This window comes from Rhinolophus hipposideros (assembly GCF_964194185.1).
Source record: "Rhinolophus hipposideros genome assembly, chromosome: 9".
Classification (NCBI taxonomy): Eukaryota; Metazoa; Chordata; class Mammalia; order Chiroptera; family Rhinolophidae; genus Rhinolophus; species Rhinolophus hipposideros.
In genome coordinates this window covers 17550828-17571890 of record NC_138055.1, presented here as the reverse complement: position 1 = coordinate 17571890, position 21063 = coordinate 17550828, and the positions used below count along the sequence as shown (strand labels likewise).

Genomic DNA, 21063 nt, shown 5'->3' with positions numbered 1-21063 from the left:
AAGGCCTTGGGCAAGTCCTTTAACTCCTTATCCAAAAAATGAGGATAATAATAATATCTCGACATGAAGCTTGAGGAAGGTGATAAATTTTGTGTAGTTAACACAGTGACTTGTACATAGAATACAGTCAGAGCAATAGCAAGTGTTCCTGTTACTGCTGCCGTCGCCCACACCCAGGCTGTTTTTCAACCTTGCCTAGAATAGTGTAAGACACTGTCATTATTTGTCCTGCTGACAAACATCTTCAGACAATCTGATTTCCCGCCCCCTCTACTTTTTCTGTCTTTCTGTTTAGGGAAAACCAAGACCAGAGTTAACTTGGAAGAAAGATGGTGCAGAAATTGATAAGAATCAAATAAATATCCGCAACTCTGAGACTGATACCATCATATTTATCAGAAAAGCGGAGAGGAGCCACTCTGGGAAATATGATCTGCAAGTCAAAGTGGAAAAATTTGAGGAAAGTGCATCAATTGATATCCAGATTGTTGGTAGGTTTGGAAAAAAGAGATAGAACATTCTGTCAAAGCAGTATTTGGACTAATTGTTCTTGTCATTAAGGCCGGAGTAAGAATTTGTGTTCTGCTGGCTTGATATAAAATTCTTATTTTAGAATTTTTTTAAACAAAAAATAAATTAGTAAGACTTGTTAGCATTTCAAAATAATTTTTCACTGACTAAAAGAACTAATAATGGGAGATTTAGGACATATGTGTTAAAGGAAATTAATGTATATAATTTTTAGTGAAAACCGTCTGTATTGCTTTACAACCCAGTCCTCTCTTCCTGTTTCTCAACTCGACAATGATGAAACAATTTCCTGTGTTGAATTCTTGCATAAAAAACATTGTAGATTCTAGACATAGTTTAACATGTTTCTATTACACTTAAAATTTGCAAATAATAAAGTTTTAATAGAGAATGAAGAAATTTTATTAAACGTAAGGAAGATGTGCATAAACTAAGTTCACCAAATAAATATTGAATTGGTTTATTCTGCAGGGCTAGATACTTATCTGCCCAAATGATAAATGCCATGTTTCCCCAAAAATAAGACCTAGCCGGACAATTGGCTCTAATGCATCTTTTGGAGCAAAAATTTAACATAAGACCCGGTCTTATATTGTATTATGTTAGATAAGACTGGGTCTTATAGTAAAATAAGAACGGGTCTTATATTAATTTTTGCTCCAAAAAATGCATTAGAGCCGATTGTCTGGCTAGGTTTGTTCTTCTATCCAGTTAGGGGAATAGAGAGAAGACCCCTTTCACTTGAACTGTTCTATAATTTTTTGCAATGTCGAGAATAAATTTAAGAGTGGAGCTAGGAGAAGCTTTGTTTCCAGTCCTTTTTATTACTATATTTCAGCAAATTTGATGAAATTAGAGGTTTTCTCACCAGAGGAGCAACTTCCTGTGGCAAGCTGTCCCATGGATGAAAGTTCACGCACTTTAAACTAAGCACACCTACTGACTAACCCTTCGTGACTTTTGTTAAATTGGGGGAGTGTTAGGTTGTGCCCTTGGATGTGGCCTGGCTCCACTCTAATGGAAGCCCCATGGAAGGGTCTGGTAGACCACTGCCCTCTGAAACATAGGGAAGGACATTTTATTTTTCTGCTTGGCCTTGTAGTGAGTATTTTACCAGGTAGTTATAAGTGCCTGGCACATCGCTTCCACACTCAAAGCGTTCCATAAATAGGAACAATTATTACTCTAATTATTTTATTAGTCCCAAATGTATGTGTCTGCCATGCCAGTAAAAATCTAGCAATACCATTTACTATGAGGGAGCAAGTGTTTGAAAAGTCAGTGTGGACTTGGAAGCTGAAGCGGACCTGGGTGCAGCTAGGATGTTGGGCCGGAAAAGACAGCTGTCTGTAGGACACATTGGTGAAAACAGGAGATAGAACACTGTGGTTGTAGACACTCATTGCTAGTAATGGTGGAAAGAATGGAGGGTTATCCCTATGGTTTTCCCCACTCACTGAGCCCATAAAGACTACTTGGTAAAGCACATTTAAAAGAGAGAAGAACATTACCAGAAAGCACAGTGGAGTTTGCACTTTTCTGTCTGACATTTCCTATAAAAATAATTACAATTGCATTTTAATACCTGAAAAATATTTCAGGACAGAAAGGGTGATTCTTGTACTGAGAAGGATAATAGATATGAACTTTCTCTGAAAATTAAGAACTACTGTGCTCGCTTCGGCAGCACATATACTAAAAATTGGAAGAACTACTATGCAAATATGTAATATGATGATTGTCCTTCCTTCTGCCTCTGCATGCTTTTTGGGGGGTCCTGCCAATCAAGACTTAGTTTTCTTTGGCCTTCCTGAACATTACTGCAATTGCCTGGAAGGTCAGGGGTCACATAAATTCATGTGTTGCAGAAAGTAAAGGGAAGGCTTCATTTCCTCATGAATGCATTTTAGTTACATATATTGGAAACACTGGATAAATACAAATAAATCTTGGAGGGAGAGTTGGCAGCATGATTAAAAACAAGTTTTCCTCACACCCATTAAAGGTGCCTTTTGGGTGCAACAGAGGAACCCACTCAAGGCTGTGGGCTCAGTGCCTCTCACCACAAGCTGGAGCTCTCAGCCCAGATGGGCTCTAATTTCAAGTTCAGCATCAGTTTACATTTCCAATTAGGCAGGGTGGCCTTGGGAGTCAGTGCCAGTAACCTGCCCCTAAAGGGATGGTTAATAAGATTTGAAGTCTCACTTAACGTTTTTTGAAAATCCTTTTATTTCCATGAATATGAACGCCACGAGTTTCCAGAGAAGCTTAGCTGGAGTGCATTCTTTGAAGTGAAGAATGGTGAAACAAATGTGGATAGAAATGCAGGGAGGAGAAGGACGTTTTAAAATATGCTCCTGTAACAAGGTATTGGTTGGGAAGGAAAGTCACCTCGCAGTGATACCGTGATTTCATCCTATAGACCGTCCAGGTCCGCCCCAAGTTGTGAAGATTGAGGATGTGTGGGGAGAGAATGTTGCTCTATCATGGACACCACCAAAGGATGATGGAAATGCAGCCATTACAGGGTACACGATCCAGAAGGCTGACAAGAAGAGCATGGTAAGGCCTGGCTTCCTCTGGTTCAGCAGCAGCAAAATCAGATTTCATCATAAGTAAAGAGGGAGGCAGGAGGTCCTCTCTGATGAGGAACTCAGGCGGGCCATAGAGAAGTGATAGCCTAGCAGAAAGGGAAGGCCTTTGGATCCACAGAGATTTGGACTTGAATCCCACTTGTACATAGATGGTCACTTCACCTCTTTGATCCCCACCGTCCTCATCTATAAAGAAGGGACAAGAACACTGGCTTTGCTTGGTTATCATGAGGTTAAAATGATATAAAGCAGATGGCACAATGCTCAATAGAATTGAATAAATTCATTCATTCAACAAATAGTTACTCACTCTGGATTCTGACTCAGATTTACAACCCATGCAGCTCTTTTCCTTGTGACATAAATGTTGGATAATGTGGACTAAAAGACACCAGCTAGAAAAGGAAGATTCTGAAGGGAACAGCATGTGCAAAGGTCCTGAGGAGAGAAGGAGCTTAGGTTGTTCAAGAAGCAACCCAGTTGGAGTATGAATTATTATTACCCATATTTTATAGACAAGGAAACTTGAGGCTCAGGGAGCATAAATGACTTGCTTACGATCTCCAGATTTTAAATGTTAAGGTGTCCATCTTCCTGAATCAGAATCACCCACTACACTCTACTCCTGCCCTCCCTGTAAGTGAATGAATGAATCAATGAATGTTTGGACGCACAATGGCATAAAGCTATTTTTCACTCTCATAGGAGGAGTAAAACATCATACTGAATGTTATTAATAAGAAGTCTTTAGACATTTACACTAGTAGATCTCGGTAAACACTTAGATTATGAAATTACATTGGGTTAATAGAACAAGGAAAAAGGGTTGGAAAGTGCAATTTAAGTAATTGGAATGGATTTCACGCCACACCTTTCCATAAACTATTTCTAGCATGTCCTTTCTTTCCCCCGGGTGGGTGTTACATGACAAAACAAGATTTGTCATATAGAATAATATCTTCCAACTAAATCTGGACAGCTTGAGAAATAGATTAATGGGTGACTTTGCAAGGGAAGTACTGCGTATCTTGGATTTCCTTAGCAACGAGGGCTCTTCTTTGGACCCTGACCCAGATACCAGTAGTGAATCCAGAGGTACCACATTTCCTTCACGTGGAATTCCATTCTTCCACCCCCATCATACTTGCCCAACATTTTTCTTCATAGATACCTAGTCAAGTCCAGATGAGCCAGGAGTTTCCTGATGTTTGTTATGACTGAGGTCTGCCTGGCGATAGGAGATGATCCCTAAATCCTGCACCCCTGTGTTTCTGTTGCATTTCAGCAGGGGCAGACCTATAGACGAGAAGATGCTCGCTCTGCCCAGTGCACTTCCCAGGAGATCACTGTGCCCTGGTCTCACTGTGGCTACAGATGCTCTTCTTCACTTCAATTCCTATAGTCATTCATACCTTCCAGAAACATTGTCTGTGCCAACATATGTATTCATTCATTAACTATGTGTTGAGCACTGTTCTAGCTGCTGGATAAAAAAGAATAAGAAGGAAAGGAAAGGGAAGGGAGGGGAAGGGGAGTGGAGTGGAGGGAAAAGGAGGGGAGGAGAGGAGAGGGGAGGGAAAAGGGAGGGGAGGGGAGGGGAGGGGAGGGGAGGGGAGGGGAGGGGAGAGGAGAGGAGAGGAGAGGAGAGGAGAGGAGAGGAGAGGAGAGGAGAGGAGAGGAGAGGAGAGGAGAGGAGAGGAGAAGGGAAGAAAGACAAGTCAGCTCCTGTTCTTAGAGACTCGGTCTAGGCAAGAAGAATGACATAAAACCAAATGACAAAACCAGATGACAAAACAATATAATACATGTTGGAATAAAAGTTTGCATAGAGTGCTTTGGGAATCAAGGAGGATATAAGTGCATTTGTCTGCTATCTTAAAAACATGCAAAATACATATATAATGATGCCTGCTAAAAGTTGCAAGGAAAAGCTTGTCCTTTATGAACCGTCTTTTTGTCAGCGAATATATTCCCTCAATCAGTAGTCCTAAACATATGTGGTACAATGGGAATTGCTATTGGCTGCAAGATAAACTTCGAAATCACTATATTTCTTGGTGAGGAAAACATTGAAAAAATCAAGTTTTAGCTTCTCAGTCATTCATTCTAGGACCTGACTATGTGCCAGGTCCTGTGATAGACACTGTGGGTACAAAGCGTGAGAAGAAAAGTCTGTCTTCACCATCATGGTGTGTTCATTCCAGTGATGGGTGGGGGTAGAGAATAAACAAGTAAAATAGTAAATGTGTAATATAATTTAAGGTAGCAAGTGCTGTGAAGAACACTTAGCCAGGTTAAGGTGACAGAGTATGACCAAAGTAGAGTAATGGATGGAAAAGAACCTATATTAATAATATTCAGCAGATTTGTTGAATGATATTAATTTTTCTCTAGTGATTTAGCATTATCTCTTCCTCAGAAGAGCTAAGTTGGCACTAAAATTCTATTAGGTTGGTGCAAAAATAATTGCAGTTTAAAAGGTTAAAAATAATTGCAAAAATCTCAATTACTTTAGCACCAACCTAATAGCATTATATTTTATTATACAAAAGATAAATAGGTCGATTTATGAAGAAAATATAAAGGTAACAGTTGACATCCAGGGTATATGATTCTAACGTGTAAGTGCAGATAAAATTACGTAGGCAAAGGTGAATCAGTTATAAAGTGTTAAACAAATTAAAGGTACATTATTATTACTGTCACTGTAAAAATTGGAGCTACTTTTCTTTTAATGAAACATCCCTGTTATTTATTCTAAGCAACAGCTGGAATCGTTGTGTATTTTTAAATGATTTTCCTCAAGTTTTTTTTTTTTCTTTCAGGAATGGTTCACTGTCATTGAACATTATCACCGAACCAGTGCCACCATTACTGAACTGGTCATAGGAAATGAATATTACTTCCGGGTCTTTGCTGAAAACATGTGTGGCCTCAGTGAGGACGCAACAATGACTAAAGAAAGCGCTGTGATTGCCAAGGATGGTGAGTTAGTCGTGGGCTGGTGAAAGGGGGGTCTGGACCTAATTTCAGTCTGTGGGGGTTTGGGGGGCGTTTCCCCCACACCCCCAAGCAATTCTCAGACACCAGCTGGGTTCCTACAATTCAACTCAATTCTGATACTGTGTACCGGAAGATAACATCAGATCCCATAGGGTAAGGGTTCAATCCCACCTGAAAGTCCCCCAAACCCCCACTTCAGATGCCAATTGCAAGTCCGGGTCACCTGTGCTCCTGACAAACAGGCTGTAAATCAGAAGTTCCAATGACCCCTTTCTCGGGTTTTGTTAATTTGCTAGAGCAGCTCACAGAACTCAGAGAAGCATAGTACTTACTCAATCACTGGTTTATTATAAAAGATTAAAACTCAGGAATAGCTAGATGGAAGAGATGCATAGGGCAGGGTTTGGGCAAAGGGCACGGAGTTTCCATGCTCTCAAAGCCCTGCCACACTCAGAATCTCCCTGTGTGCACCAATCCGGAAACTCTACTAACAGGTCTTTTTGGGGTTTTATGGAGGCTTCATTACGTAGCCATTATTGATTAAATCTTCAGTCACTCTCCCCTCCTTGGAGGTCTTGAGGTAAAACTGAAAGTTCCAATCCATCACAAAGTTGGTTCCCCTAGCAACCAGCCCCCATCCTTGGGTGGGGTCCAAATGTCACCTAATTTACATAACAAAAGACACCATTATAGCTCTCTTTGCTTAGGAAATTTCAAGGGTTTTCCGAGCTTTGTGCCGGAAATGGGATGAAGACCAAATTTTGTATTTCTTATTATAAATCACAATGTCACAACTGGACATCTGGAAAACTTGGTTTCCAGTCACTGGAGAAAACTGAAAGAAGAAAGGATGTGGTGAAAGAGAATAAGAAAATGATAAACACATTATAAAATTCTGGTAAAAATGTCCAAGTAAAATGTTAATTTTACAAGTAAAATTTTTAGAGGAAAATGATATGGTCATTACATTTTTTAAAATAACAAGCTTTAATTCTTACTTCTGGGCTGTAGATACATAATTGACTAAAAACACAGGGAGAGGAAAAAGTAGACATTGACTTCTTGAGCTTGGGTTACTTTTATTCTTGAACAGCTTCAATGTGTAGCTACACAGGAGACCCATGAAAAGGGTGAAACTGAATTCCATTCCTATCATTTCATTTCCTCATGAACTACTCTCCTTAAAGCTCTTCCTCATTTCTTTCACATTAAAATGCATTGTTGACCAAAATACCCAGATACTGAATTCTTTTCAATATTTGTTTCAGTTTCAGACAGCCACTCTGGCTCTCTGTCCCATGTGTGATTGACTGTACATTTGTACCCTTCAGAATGAACGCCAGGTGGTGTTCACTCATGTTTTTACATGTTTTTCTAAGCTGAGGGAAATTTTAATTCTGAGTTGAGTATGCCAAGAATAATATGTTCTCAGGCCAATTTGTATATTTCTAATGCTTGTTTTTAAGGTAAAGTCTATAAAAATCCAGTGTATGAAGACTTTGATTTCACAGAGGCGCCCATGTTTACTCAGCCTTTGGTTAACACCTACGCTATAGCTGGGTACAATGCCACTCTGAACTGCAGTGTGAGAGGAAATCCTAAGGTACCATGTTTCATTTTTTTAAAAACACATCAGTTAAATTTAAGAATTAATCCCAAACTCCTTTTGTACTTTCCACATTATACATGTAAAGTCGGAATATAAACTGATCCTCCAACTGCTATTTGTATCTTTTTCTGGGGATGGTAGGAGTTTGAGGGGGGTGGTGTTGGTGGATAATTAGGTACACTGTTTAAATGTAGTAGTAAAAATGTTTATATTTATTTACTACTTAAGTGCTATCTTCTAAGGAAAAGCCAAACCACGTATTTTAAAAAGAACTGAGAGGGAAGGAGATAGAAGTAATGTTTCACCTGAAAAATTAGGTGGTAATATTCACTCATCAAGATTAAAGCAAATAATACTATACTGCAAGGCAGAATTATAAATGTGCTATATTAAGGATACAGAGTACTAGGAAAGGAGAAATTGCCCCTGACTGAAGAGTTACAAAGGTTTCAAGGTTTAATGGTGTTGCGTTTGAGAAGAAGAACAAATTTATGAATGTTGCCCATAGAGATATCTACCCCATTGTAGCACTGAGGGAAAAAGCCCTAGAATTTGGCAAAAGTGTAAATAGTAGTATTTCCCAGCAAATACCATAAACAGAAATAGGGAAGTCAAAGAGAGAAACCAAATGAGTATGGGAAGAAGAAGCTGAATTCATGTTTAATTGGAAGTGACGTTGGTACATCCAAGGGGGAATGACCTAGGCAGAGGAAAGGGTCACTGGAGCGTAGGAGAGAGGCCAGGCAGGGCTGTGACTCTCAGTTGAGGAGTCCCCAGGCATGGGGTGCTACATTCCACCCCATGGAGTGGAAGCTGTAGAAAGGAATACCATTAATAAGAGAAGGTAGTGAGCAAAAAGCCAAGGACCAAGGTGTGAGCCTCAATGAATGCTTCTATTTGAAAGGTGGAAGGAGGAAGAGGAAGGATGGTGTGAAGAAGAAAGAGAAGCAACCTCTCTGGGGTCTGAGAAAAGCAAAATCATATAAAAGGGGGACGAGGGGATGCGGAGGGTGTGCGTCTGCATAAGGAAGGACAAGACGAGATGAGAAAGGAGTGGAGAGTCAGTGATGTTATATGTAGTTCAAGGGTCAAGGAGAATGGAATCCCCGTCCCAGGGGATTAGGTTATGACAAATTTTGAATTACCTGTTTGGAGAATGATGGTGATGAAAGCAGCTGTCAGAGGACAGATTAATGGTAGGAGGCATAAGCAGCCCACAAATAATTCGGCGAGAATATCAGGAAAAGGAGAAAATCAGATGGTTACGCCACCTTATGGGGATACTCTGAAAAAAATGCGCCATGATATAGTATTCTCTTGAATAAGTTAACTGCGTGGACCTGTAGATCAAATTGAAATGCAACTGAGTCTGTTTGGGAGGATCGCCCTAGAGCTGTCCTCTGAACAAACCTGGCTGGCTTCGTCAGAACTGCTCATTTGGTCTCTTGCCAAGCACTAAGTAGAATTCTGTTTGAGAGAAACAGTGCTCACGGGGAAGTGGATTCTTTTCAGATGTGCTTTCTTTCCATGCCCATGCTTGAAAATTCTGTCACTGGCTTTGATGGCCTATGAATATGCTAAGTACAGATATGTTGTCGCCTAATTTACTTCAATATGAATTTCAGCCCAAAATCACCTGGATGAAAAACAAAGTTGCTATTGTGGATGACCCCAGATACAGAATGTTCAGCAACCAAGGGGTCTGTACGCTGGAGATTCGCAAGCCCAGCCCCTATGACGGAGGCACTTACTGCTGCAAAGCAGTCAATGACCTTGGGACAGTGGAGATCGAATGCAAACTGGAGGTGAAAGGTATGACATCCGAGATCTTGGGGATAGAATAAAAGGAAAGAAAATCATTAATTCTTGTCCTTACTGCAAAATCCAGATTGTTTGCCAAAATGTCCTGGGGTGGAGGAGGAAGGGGGAAGAGCCTTTGGGGAGAGAAGACATTTTTTCCATTTTGCATTCACTTTTGATTTGTTTGTGAAGTCTTCTTGGTTATTTAAAGATTTAATTTTATCTCTTGCATTTCTTGTTAATGAAAGAAATATTAATTTCAGTGGAATGCATAGTGAGAATAAATAAAGTCAAGGAGGTATGATATTGGTGAGATAGTCCATCTAGAAATAGAAGCCTAGTGCAAAAACTTATCTAATGAAACTGCAATTAAGGAATTTACACCCCTTTTAATTAGTTTACTGTTTTCTGAAACTTTCAATATATATGGATAAGTTTGCTAATTTCATGTGCCATATTGCACATGTGGAATATAGCAAAAACATATTTTTACCAGTTGCTTTCAAAAATCCTTTTAGAGAATTTCTATTTGCAGGAATGCATTTCATTTATACTAGTTTTCAGAAGTTTGCAACCAATGAAGCCAAGAAAACATATAAGGATTAATATGGTAGAAAAGTCTCAGCATAACCTGTCATATTAATCAATTTTCATATTAATTGAGTATACTAATGTTTTTTCTTGACAAAACCTACTTTGGGACACCGTGAAAACTCCTACGGCTGTCAAAGTCACCATTATGAGATAATAGGTGACATGTCCTGATGTGCTTTCTCTTCTTCTTATTGTATTATATTACCTTTCTGTGATAACTGTAGTCTTTTTCCTATACTCTGTAATGAAGAAATTATGATCTAAAAGAAAGATTATCTTGTAAATATCTAGTTTAGAAAAAACATAGTAAATGCTTAGGGTATTTATGTTTAAAAAAAGCTTTATTGTCCTAAATTTAGTATAAAATAGTAAAGAAACTTCTGGAAAAATATTTCCTTTTATAACTTAAAAAAAATAGTATTCTTTCCTTATGATCTCTGTCCATCCTCGGGTTATACAGTATAGTAAATTTATAACTGAGTGAGGGAAAAATATTTTTTGTTTTATTTTTCCTTTCAAATATAAAACAATATTCTTGGAATATTTCAAACTTTACTAAGATAGTACTTATAAATTTAAACGTTATTATTTTAGCCGTTTATTAGCTTTCAATGTAGATTCACGTCACAGTTGCAAATACATCTGGTTTCTAAACTCCTAGCCTTATTAGTTCCAAGGTATTGCTGGTATTTATGTTTCAACATCTAAAAAACAAAAATCTAGTACCACTTTTGCATGCTTTGTAAGTAACTGAATGTTGCCAATGATATAAAATGATGATTTCATAAATGGTTCAACATTTGGGGTCCTCCATAAAAGCTAATAATGTTTTGCATAATTGATATGTTCTTTATAATAATTGTATAGTGCATTATATATAGTAATATTAATAATATAAATAATGCATTCTGGTCCATAAGTTCATAGTAAGATATCAATCGTAATATATCGGTAAAAGCTTTTGATCCTAAAAGCCAAGATTGTTTATCATCAGATTGTTATCTGATAATGGGTGACTTGAATCAAGTTAAGCTATGAAAAATAAAGTTAAGAATGTCAATCGAGAATAAATAAATACTGGTACAAATATTCTAATTCTACAGTGATATATCAAGGAGTAATTACCCCTGGACAACCATTCTTCTTGGAGGGGCAACAACAGGTTTTAAAAATTCATATCCCACTGGATATTTCTACTTTCTGTTCCATTCCTCTTACATGAAATCGCACTTTGCATGTAAAGCTTGACTTCTGATTTGCTTTATAATTATATATTTTAGCAGCTCATGGCATACAGTGTTTATGCCATGAACAAGGAAGGCCAAATTATTCAAGGATATTAAGTAATGTAGGAACTAACTTTTGTCAGAAAACTAAGTACCATACTACAGATCTCCATAAATAAATCCAGAAAGCTACATGTGAATATGACCTCATTTTAGATGTAGGATTATCTAAACCTAGGACAGTGGTATTTCTTTAATATTTTCATTTTTCATATGTCAAGAGATAGGATCTTCCTTTAAGATCGTTTCCTATTATAGTTTCCTTAGATTCATGTTGAAATTCAGAAAACTGAACATTTTTAAGTTGCTAAGTTATGGAAAAAGTGTTCTGGGCATTTTTAATGGGGAGAGGGTCACAAATAAAAATAGATCCAATATTTGGAAATTTTCATAGTTTAAGATTTTCCAGTGAAAAATTCACCAGAAGAATATCTGTAACCCATCTATCTATCTTTGGTCCCATTTTCATGGGACCAAAAATATTTCCTGTATTCATGAACCTAAGAGGAGAGAAAAATCCTAGGCCCCAGTACTAAATGCATTAAGCGACCAATGAGCCCTATCGTTTATGTATGATTCACTTACATTTGGAAGAGTGAATTAAGAAGTTCTTTGGGGCTGGGTAAGCAACCCGATGTAAACTCTAGGGACGTAGATCTATGCCTGTGTTTACAATATTTGCTTTCTGAATGCCTAGATAATGTCAGCCTTCAAAAGAGGCAAGAATTAGGATTCTTTATAGTTTTTTAGATTATACATATAGTTGATTTCTAGCCTAATTGTCTAAGCCTTGTGTTTATTTAAATCAGTCATATATAATCAGTTCAGAATACATCATAGAATATACTAGTCTAATATTTTTATCTACTTGATAATTTTGCCTTTTAGAATTTCAACATATATATATGTACACTAATGCTTTGTCTATTATCTATGTTTTTCTTTTGTTGAAAAACACAATATATATATGTTGTAGGGTTTTTTTTTTTTTTTTAAGCTAATGGTTTGGAAGCTCTTACCATAAATATTCACTGTACAATCAAATTGGCTTTGCCACCTGTTTAGGCAAAGTGGTTGTGCATATTAATAAATGTTTCACATATTAATGATCCTTTTGAAGTGACTGGATCCCTGCCCTTCATTCCATGCGCTTCTATGTTCCTACATCTTTCACATGACTAAGGATTAATGAAATCATCTCATCATAATCATGACCATAATTTCATTCAACAAGTACTCAACTTTGGTTTTAGCACTTTATTAATGCTTACAACTTCTCTCTCTCTCTCTCTCTCTCTCTCTCTCTCTCTCTCTCTCTCTCTCTCTTTCTCTTCCTTAGTTGTAGCACAGTAAGGATTTTTGAATGTATATTATCATCTAAGGTAAGCTTTCATATGGTTTTGGCATATGAAGCTTATGATTGTCATAAGCCATACAAAGCCTGTGGAGTATGGCATGATTTTCATTATGTAATCCAATGAAAATAGACTATTTAAAATTTCTAACTTTGTAGTTTTTATTTGTATTTCAGTATCTTGAAATTAACAGCCAGTACTTATTCAGCACAACAATCTCCTGTTGACATGAAGCAAGTTGTTGAATGCAGTAGAGCATGAATTAAAGCATTTAATGTAGATGAAAATGAGTGATGCTCAAGAATTCTGATACTCTTTGCATCAAGGAATGGACATGTACATAAGTGGCATCATTTCTACAATATGTGACTTGATTTTTTTTTTAAAAAAAGGAGAATGACTTTTCCAAATTTGCATTAAAGACGTTTTAAGAATGTTCAAATGGCATGCTGTTTTTGTCTGGACGTGAATTTATTAGCAAGTAGTGAAGCATTTCTCTAAAGGACCATGAATTGTTATGGTTTCATGGGTTCTCTTGTGAAGGGTACTTTTACTTTTCAAAAATAATTCAGAAACATGGAAGGTAAGTATGAAATTTAGTAGTTATGCCTCTCACCTTCAGAAGGTATTGGGTAGGTTTTAGTATTTTTAACAAAATGTTTCTAATGTTTTCACTTTGGACAATGTATAAATAGCCAAAGTTAAAGGAGTAGTCCCCTCTTCTCCACTATGCTTGAGTCAGAATTTGTGCTTAATTAAAAAGAACATTAACAAACAGGAAATAGTTTTTCCCACTGATCCGTAACATGGTTTGCATTTATTCTGCCTTTCACTCGGAGCACTTAAATTATCTATAGAGAATCCCAACACCTTTCAAAGAGCAATAAATACCTCCCAACCAGTCAGGAATCTAAACTAAGGAGGGAACAAAAAACTGCTATGGGTCTGCCAGGAACTTGCTTTTCCTTCTAGATGCCAAGTGCTTTAAATTCTAAATGTACTAAACCCAGGAGAAGATTGCCAAGTAGAGACTGAATGAGTCTTTGTAACTAACTGGAACGTAAACACATTTCCAGGCTGCTACTCCAGAAGTATTATTTCAGTGATTTTTCACATAGATGGTTTTGACTTTGCGTTTCTCTTTTGTCCCCTCTAGGTGGCCTTTCTTTCTGCAGGCTTCTGTTGCAAGGTGTGCCTCCTAACATAATTGATTCATATTTGCGAGACTTGCAGTCAAGCAACCCTGAGGAATACTAAAGGCCTGGGCACTGCCTCACTGCACTTCACTGCTTTGAAATCTGGCTGCAATGAGAAAACATTTTCTGTTTTAACACCAGGCACCTAAGTGTGGCCATTTTTTTTCCCTCCCAGTGTTAAAGAAAAAAAAAAAAGTTTGCCCGGATTGCTTAATTAAAAATTGCAAACAAAATCCCATTTGAAGTCAGCATTTTGATCATTATTGTCTGTGCCTGGTCATTAAACTTTACAAAAAAAAGCAAGCTACAGAATAAGCAAAAGCACTTATTTTAGCTTAAAATAATAGGCTGTAAATGCTTTTTTTTTTCCAGAGTAAAAAACTAAAATACACACAATAGAATCTTGAAAACCCATCTTTCTCTTGATCTAAGAGATTTTTCTAAGCAAAGCAGAGTTGTTTATTTCACACAACCCTGCTTAACACCAGTGTATCTGTGCCTTTTTCCCATTTGAATGCACTAAAAGACTTCTTTAAGTCTTTCAAAACAAATTTTCTCAACAGAAGGGGAAATGTATCCAATAAATGCTACAATAAATCTGAAGTGTTTATGATGAAATGACATAGTATTTGTTTTTGTGTTTGGGGTTGTGTACTCAGGCAGAACTGAGAACAAAAGGCAGGGACCTAGCCTGCTGCCAAAGTCAGGCCTGACCTCCAGCATGTCTCTGGTTTGACATCCTGGCCAAATCCACCAGACCTCCTGCCAAAACAGTTAGTCACAGTGACAGAGAGCTGTTGCAGACTACAGAGCAGTTATAGATTTAGGGTTTGCTGATGGCATCCATTCAAGTGGATGGAGACCTTCTTCAAAATCTAGAAGCTGAGAAACATTTGTATAAGTCCATAATCTTTTTAGCAACTGCTTCACTCTTTCTGATGTTGTAGAGAAAGTTTCAGTGAAGAGTAAGGTACCCCATCGCACCACAGGCTCCTACCTCAGGTCCTGGCTCAACTGGAATCTTTCCTGGTGCCTCAAAAACGGGGAGAAGAAAAAGTCTCTCCATTTCAGTCTACAATGGTGACTGCAGAGGTGCCTGTGGTCCATCCCAGTATGGTCCTCTCAAAGACAGATGCCTTTGAAATTTGCTAGACAAATGTGGACCTGGTGTCTTTCTATCCTACGACCAGACTATTTACCTGCTACTTTTACAGATGTTCTTTGTGGGAACACTGGACAGTTCTACCACTCATTCCCACTGGACCTACGCCAGAGCGACTTCTGCACTTTCAAAAGCCTCACATTGGTCCTTCTCCAACCGCATCTCATGACACAACTCAGAGAGGTCATAGAACCAAGGGGAGGTGCCTACTTGGAACCCTTACCACACCGCTCCTTCTTATAGACTAACCACACTCACTGTTAGGGCCTTTTTCCTGGCTTCAAGACTCTCAGGAGGCTTGTATATGCAGCCTGAGACCCAAGGGCTGGTCTAGAGGTACCTGTTTGCTAGGAGGCTGGGGTGTGCGGCATGTCACTAGAGCCTGCGCATGAGGCTGGGGCATCTACCTGTGTGTCCCTGAGACCCCTCATGATGTGGTGCAGGATGGAGCTGGGATGCGAAGAGCAGGGAGACTGGAGACCACCAGTGGGCCACAGTATTCTGGCAGGTATCCCTGAAGAATCTGATAACTTTACATTCAAACCTAGCCTTCCAGGTCATTATGAGGGAATCTTCACGAAGACAACAGGATACAACTACTTCTTTAACTATCTGTTAGCTTGATTCATAACTCCTAAATACTTATGTATATGAACTATGAAAGTTACGGATCAGGCGGCCCCCAACCACCTCTGTTCCCGTTCCTCTATCCCCTCTTCCCCTCCTTCACCATCTACTCTCACCTCTCCACTATTACCATTTAGTCCTCCCCACCCACCAAACTCCAGATCTGACTCTCTGTCTCCTTCCTCACTTAAGTTCCCCTGAATAGAATTCTAGAAATATAAATTTGGCCTCTTTTCCCCTAGGAGTAAGAGTAGAATAAGGAATAATAATAGAGTATTACCAATTCTCCATATGATATTAATTGATTCTAAGTTGAACTCTAGTCGCTCTCCCTCTCCATCATCGAAAGATACAAGAAGACAGTCATCTGCAAACCAGGAAGCAGGTCCTCACCAGACACCGAATCTGTCAACACCCTGATTCTAACCTCCAGAACTATGTGAAATAAATATTCATTGTGTAAGCCAATAAATTAATAATTAAATAAAAATTATTTTATTTGTTTTATTTCCTCATTCCTGGGCCACTAATTACCATCCTTGCACCAAGTATTCAGGGGCTACATATAGATATTTTTAAATTCCTTTGGAATTGAACTTTGATAAATTGGTGTAGACTAGAGAAACAAACCCATCCATGGAATGACCAGTTCTTCTGATTCTAAGGGCTGTCATTACCCTCTTAAAGTCACTTTAAGATGATTTCTCTTTGTCCCCAAATGCACTGACCTGAGCAATATCTGGCCTAGCTGAATACTTTTCTTCTATCTGGAGTAGATGGAACAAAATACCAGGGAGGCAGCAAGACAATTCAATACTCCCAGAGGGCTTGGGGCACTGGCTAATTCAAGTCATTGAAGGAAAAAGCCTTGCACTCTACTGTACAGTCGACCATAACTTCCTTGTCTCCCAAGCAATAGCTTTAGAAAGAATCTGTCTGTTCTTTGTAGATAAACACTTACACAGCTATCCACAGGCAAGAGAGTCTCTCCTTTTATTACTCTACTCTCACCCTTACCCTAGTCTTGGATGGAGCCCAAGAAATCATCGTAAAGACATTCTATACCAGTTTAAAACCTTAAAATCTTTTAAGTTAATGAAAAAAAAGAAAAAAACTATCTAGGGGTTACTAGCCACCCTATGGCAAGGAAAGAAATCATAATTCAGACTTTGTAAGGCATCTCTCTCTTGGATGATTGGGACAAAGGGTAATTGGAAAGGAGCCATATTGCCAAATAAACCAACTGCTGGTTTGAAATCATCTGGTCATTTGGAAAATTCCAGGCACTAATGAGCCAAATAATGTATTCCCTGCAGGCTATTGGATAAACTGACATTGGGCTGTTCATCCCTGAGTGGGTCCACCGGGGGTCCTTGTAAATCCAGTTCCCATTTCTACACTGGGAGATACCACCAAGCTGGAGTCAGATTGGGTAATAATGGAAGTTGCCAAGAAGAGGCAGAGCCTCTCTCTCTGCACGATTATCTTTATGCACTTCTTAATAGCTCATTGTTAGGTTTCAATAAACATTAGCTACCAATAGAAGTTGGAGTTCATTGGTGCAATAAGTTGTTCCCATGCCCTTCGATGATTATTAAGTCCATACAATGTCAAGCAGGGGCTCTGTCCAAAAGTCTGCCTTCAGTAACTCCACCCCCTGAAGAAGTGAACCAAGAGTGATGGAAAGATAGGGAGGGTGTGGCAAGGAGGGGCTTGGTGAAGGCCAAGACTCAGGATCAACATCCAGCAGGGGGCAGGAAAAGGAAGATGAACTAACACCTGATTATTTGTACAAAGGGAAGGGCCATCAAGCTCAGAGAGAGAAAAATGAAGCCAGAAACAATCTTACCAGGCAAGGAACTGAAAGAAAGAGGAAACAGCAGTGAGAAAATCAACCACAAAAAGAAAAGAGCACCTACTTATGTGCTTTACAGGCATTATCTCAGTCACGGTTTCTTAACCCTGTTCACCACTCCTGCATTTCTATTTGCCAAAGAAAGGGAACCTGGGACAGGATGCGAGAGCGCGTAGCCTGAAGCTACTGCCACACCTCTCAGATTCATTAAAGTTTAGCCACCTGGTGTCTACTTCTCCGTGATGTATGAGTTTACTCAATAGAAAACAAATTTTTCTTCCCAGATCTTCAAATGGGTGTTGTTCCAGGCATATTGTCAGGGAGCTAAAGGTATCCCAGCCTGGGAAGCACAGTATCATGTTAAAAAAAAAGTTCACCGATCCAGGGAACCAAGATGGCACAGTAGGTAACCACTGTGTTTACCTTCTCACAACCACATCAAAATTACAACTGATCTACAGAACACCCATTATTGAGAATCACCTAAAATCAAGCTGAACTGAAGCCCTTCAACTAAGGACTTGAGGAAGAAGCCACCTCCAGGCTGGTAGGAAGGGCAGATATCAGGAAGGGGCTGGTCCCACACCGGCATGTGACCTTTAAAGATTGGGAGGGGTATTTCAGCTGGGGAGTCCCCCTAGAGGAGTAAGGGATCCCTGCCCCACCCCAGCCCAGGGTTCCAGGGCCTGGGAGAGAAGTCCCCATAAATTCTGGTTGTGAAAACCAGTGGAGATTGTGACTGAGTGAGACTGAGTGCGGCTGGAGTTCCATGTGCTCCTCTTAAAGGGACAGAGCATGGACTTACCCACCAACGGAATCACTCACTCTGAGCTCCAGCGCTGGGGCAGCAGCTGGAAAGGCAGCAGGTACATATGGTGGGGAATTGAGTTGTCTGTCTTGGGACCGGGCCTGGAGAGGTGGCTTTCTCCTGGACGGGGGAGCTGGAAGAGGCCATAGTTTCTTTGTTGAGACCTCCCTCGTCCCAGCACGAACACAGGTGGCCACCGTATCTGAGTCTCTGAAGTCCGTTGTTACCCCGCCCTGGTGATTCAAGACACCTGGCCCCCCCAACTTTCAGGCATACCCAGGCCGCCTCCAGCAACTTTTTCATGCAGACCACCTGCTTTGGCTCAAGCTGCAGACTTTCTTAGACTCTCAAAGGTTCGCAGCACCCAGACAGGCACAATCTGGCTTGAGCGTATCCAGTACCTCTGGCTGAGCAGTCCTAAGCCAGCACAAGTGGCAGCCGGCCTAGGTTCGTGGCTTGGCCTCTCAAGGCGCTTCCAAGCACAGCAAGGGCAGCAGCCATCTGCGGATTTCTTTCTGGCTCAGTGTGGGGACAGAGCAAGAAGAGCAGTTTCCAGACTCTCGCCCTCAAGTGGAAAGGTGCTGGCTTGGGTAGTAGATGGCCATCAGCTGTGACTAGTTGGCCATCAGCTGTCACTGGTTAGCCATTAGCCACTGATATAACTGCCATGGCTAGGCTAGAAAACGCGGATTGCAGTTAGCAAGTGAGGTGGGTTGACAGAGAAGCAGGATGGCATGTTGAGGATCCTGTGGCTCCTGCTTCCTGTGTCTCCAACCCAGCCGCCACCGAGAGTATAATGGTATGTCTCCCCTATCTATGGCTCCATTGGTGTTCCTTTTGGGCCTCACCATATCCTGTGTTCTCGTGCGGGGAGCAGGACTAGAGAACCTGCATGACACTCCTGCTGGGTGGCCCCAGGTGGGGCACAGGCTGTGGCTGAAGTAGACAGACAGCGAATTCCCTCCAAGGTGGTCCTGGGGTTGGCGCCCCCAGTGGTCAGCTTCAAAACAAACTGGAGCATCACCCAGCCGTCTCCAAGTATGACACATCCAAGGGGCAGATTGGGCAGGCACCAGAGTCCTGCTGAGGCAGATCCTGCTCTGTAGGATCAGCCCCTGCACAACAACTCTTCCACTATAGTCAAGGCCAGTCCTCACAACCAGTGAGCCCAAGGGTCAGTCCCTCACATTGATGTGCAATTATCAACCAAGGCTCAACTACAAGAGGAGGGCACACACAACCCACACTTGGAGAGCGTGGCTCAGGTGATCAGAAAGACTGTGCCAGTGAACCCCACAGCACACCTACTACATAAGGCTACTCTACTAAGACCGGAAGACATTGCAGCCCTACTTAGTACAGAGAAACAAACACAGGGAGGCAGCCAAAATGGGGAGACAGAGGAACATGTCCCAAATAACAGAACAAAGCTCCAGAAAAAGAACAAAGCAAAACGGAGATAAGCAATCTATCCGATGCAGAGTTCCAAATACTGGTTATAAGAATGCTCAATGATTTCAGGAAGAACTTTAACAGAGAGATAGGAAACATAAATATGGAGATGAAAACCATAAAAAAGAACGAGTCAGAAATAAAGGATACAATAATGAAAATGAAGAATATATTACAGGGAATCAACAATAGATTAGATGAAGCAGAGGATCCATCCAGTGATGTAGAAAATAAGGTAGTAGAAAACACCCAACCAGAACAGTAAAAAGAAAAAAGAATCCAAAAAATTTGAGGCGAGTTTAAGGGGCCTACAGGACAATATCAAGCATACCAACATTTGCAGAAGGAGAAGAGAGAAAACAAGGAATTGAACACCAATTTGAAGAAATAATGATACAGAACTTCCCTAGTCTGGTGAAGGAAATGGATATACAAACCCAGGAAGCACAGAGAGTCCCAAACAAGATGAACCCAAAGAGGCCCACACCAAGACACATCATCATTAAAATGCCAAAGGTTAAAGACAAAGAATCTTAAAAGCAGCAAGAGAAAAGCAGTTAGTTACCTACAAGGGAGCTCCCATACAACTGTCAGCTGGTTTCTCAGCAGAAATTTGCAGGCAAGAAGGGAGTGGCAGGAAATATTTTAATTGATGAAAAGCAAACTACAACCAAGGTTACTCTACCCAGTTAAGTCATTTAGAATTGAAGGACAGATAAAGAGTTTCCCACACAAGAAAAAGCTGAAGGAGTTCATTACCACCAAACCAGTATTACAAGGAATCTCAGAGGGACTTCTTTAAGATAGGAGGGGGTTAAGGATGGGTGAAAGGGGAAGGGATTAAGAAGTACAAATTGGGTAGTCATGAGGATATAGGTTATAGCATAAGGAACATACTCAATAATATTGTAATAACTAGGTATGGTTATACCTACGCCAGATAGGTACTAGATATATCAGGGTAATAGTTGGGAATGGGGTTGGGGGCAGGGTGAAAAAGGTGAAGGCATTAAGAAATACAAATTGGTAGTAAATACAGTATGAGGTATATAATCAACAATGTTGATTATAATCAACATGTAAGGTACCAGATGGGCGCTGGACTTATCAGGGGGATCACGTCATAGACGGTGTAGATGCCTGACCAATGGGCTATACACCTGAAGCTGAAGTAGAATGATATTGAATGTC

General features: G+C 40.0%; 1 protein-coding gene across 5 annotated transcripts in view; it reads left to right on the top strand.

The window, feature by feature from the left end:
- MYBPC1 (myosin binding protein C1) overlaps nt 1-14585 on the top strand; it is an 82784-nt gene extending 68199 nt beyond the window's left edge. For 2 of the 5 annotated variants that reach the window (XM_081059681.1, XM_081059680.1), the window contains 7 exons: nt 296-491; nt 2954-3093; nt 5951-6110; nt 7595-7731; nt 9363-9549; nt 12757-12799; nt 13929-14585. In XM_081059681.1, coding sequence (XP_080915807.1) covers nt 296-491; nt 2954-3093; nt 5951-6110; nt 7595-7731; nt 9363-9549; nt 12757-12770 — 834 coding nt within the window. In that variant the 3' untranslated portion in view covers nt 12771-12799; nt 13929-14585. Of the gene's footprint in view, nt 1-295; nt 492-2953; nt 3094-5950; nt 6111-7594; nt 7732-9362; nt 9550-11234; nt 11449-12756; nt 12800-13928 lie in introns of those variants that run through there. The other 3 variants (XM_081059684.1, XM_081059683.1, XM_081059682.1) reach the window with 2 other exon arrangements.
- The last annotated feature ends 6478 nt before the right edge of the window (nt 14586-21063 follow it).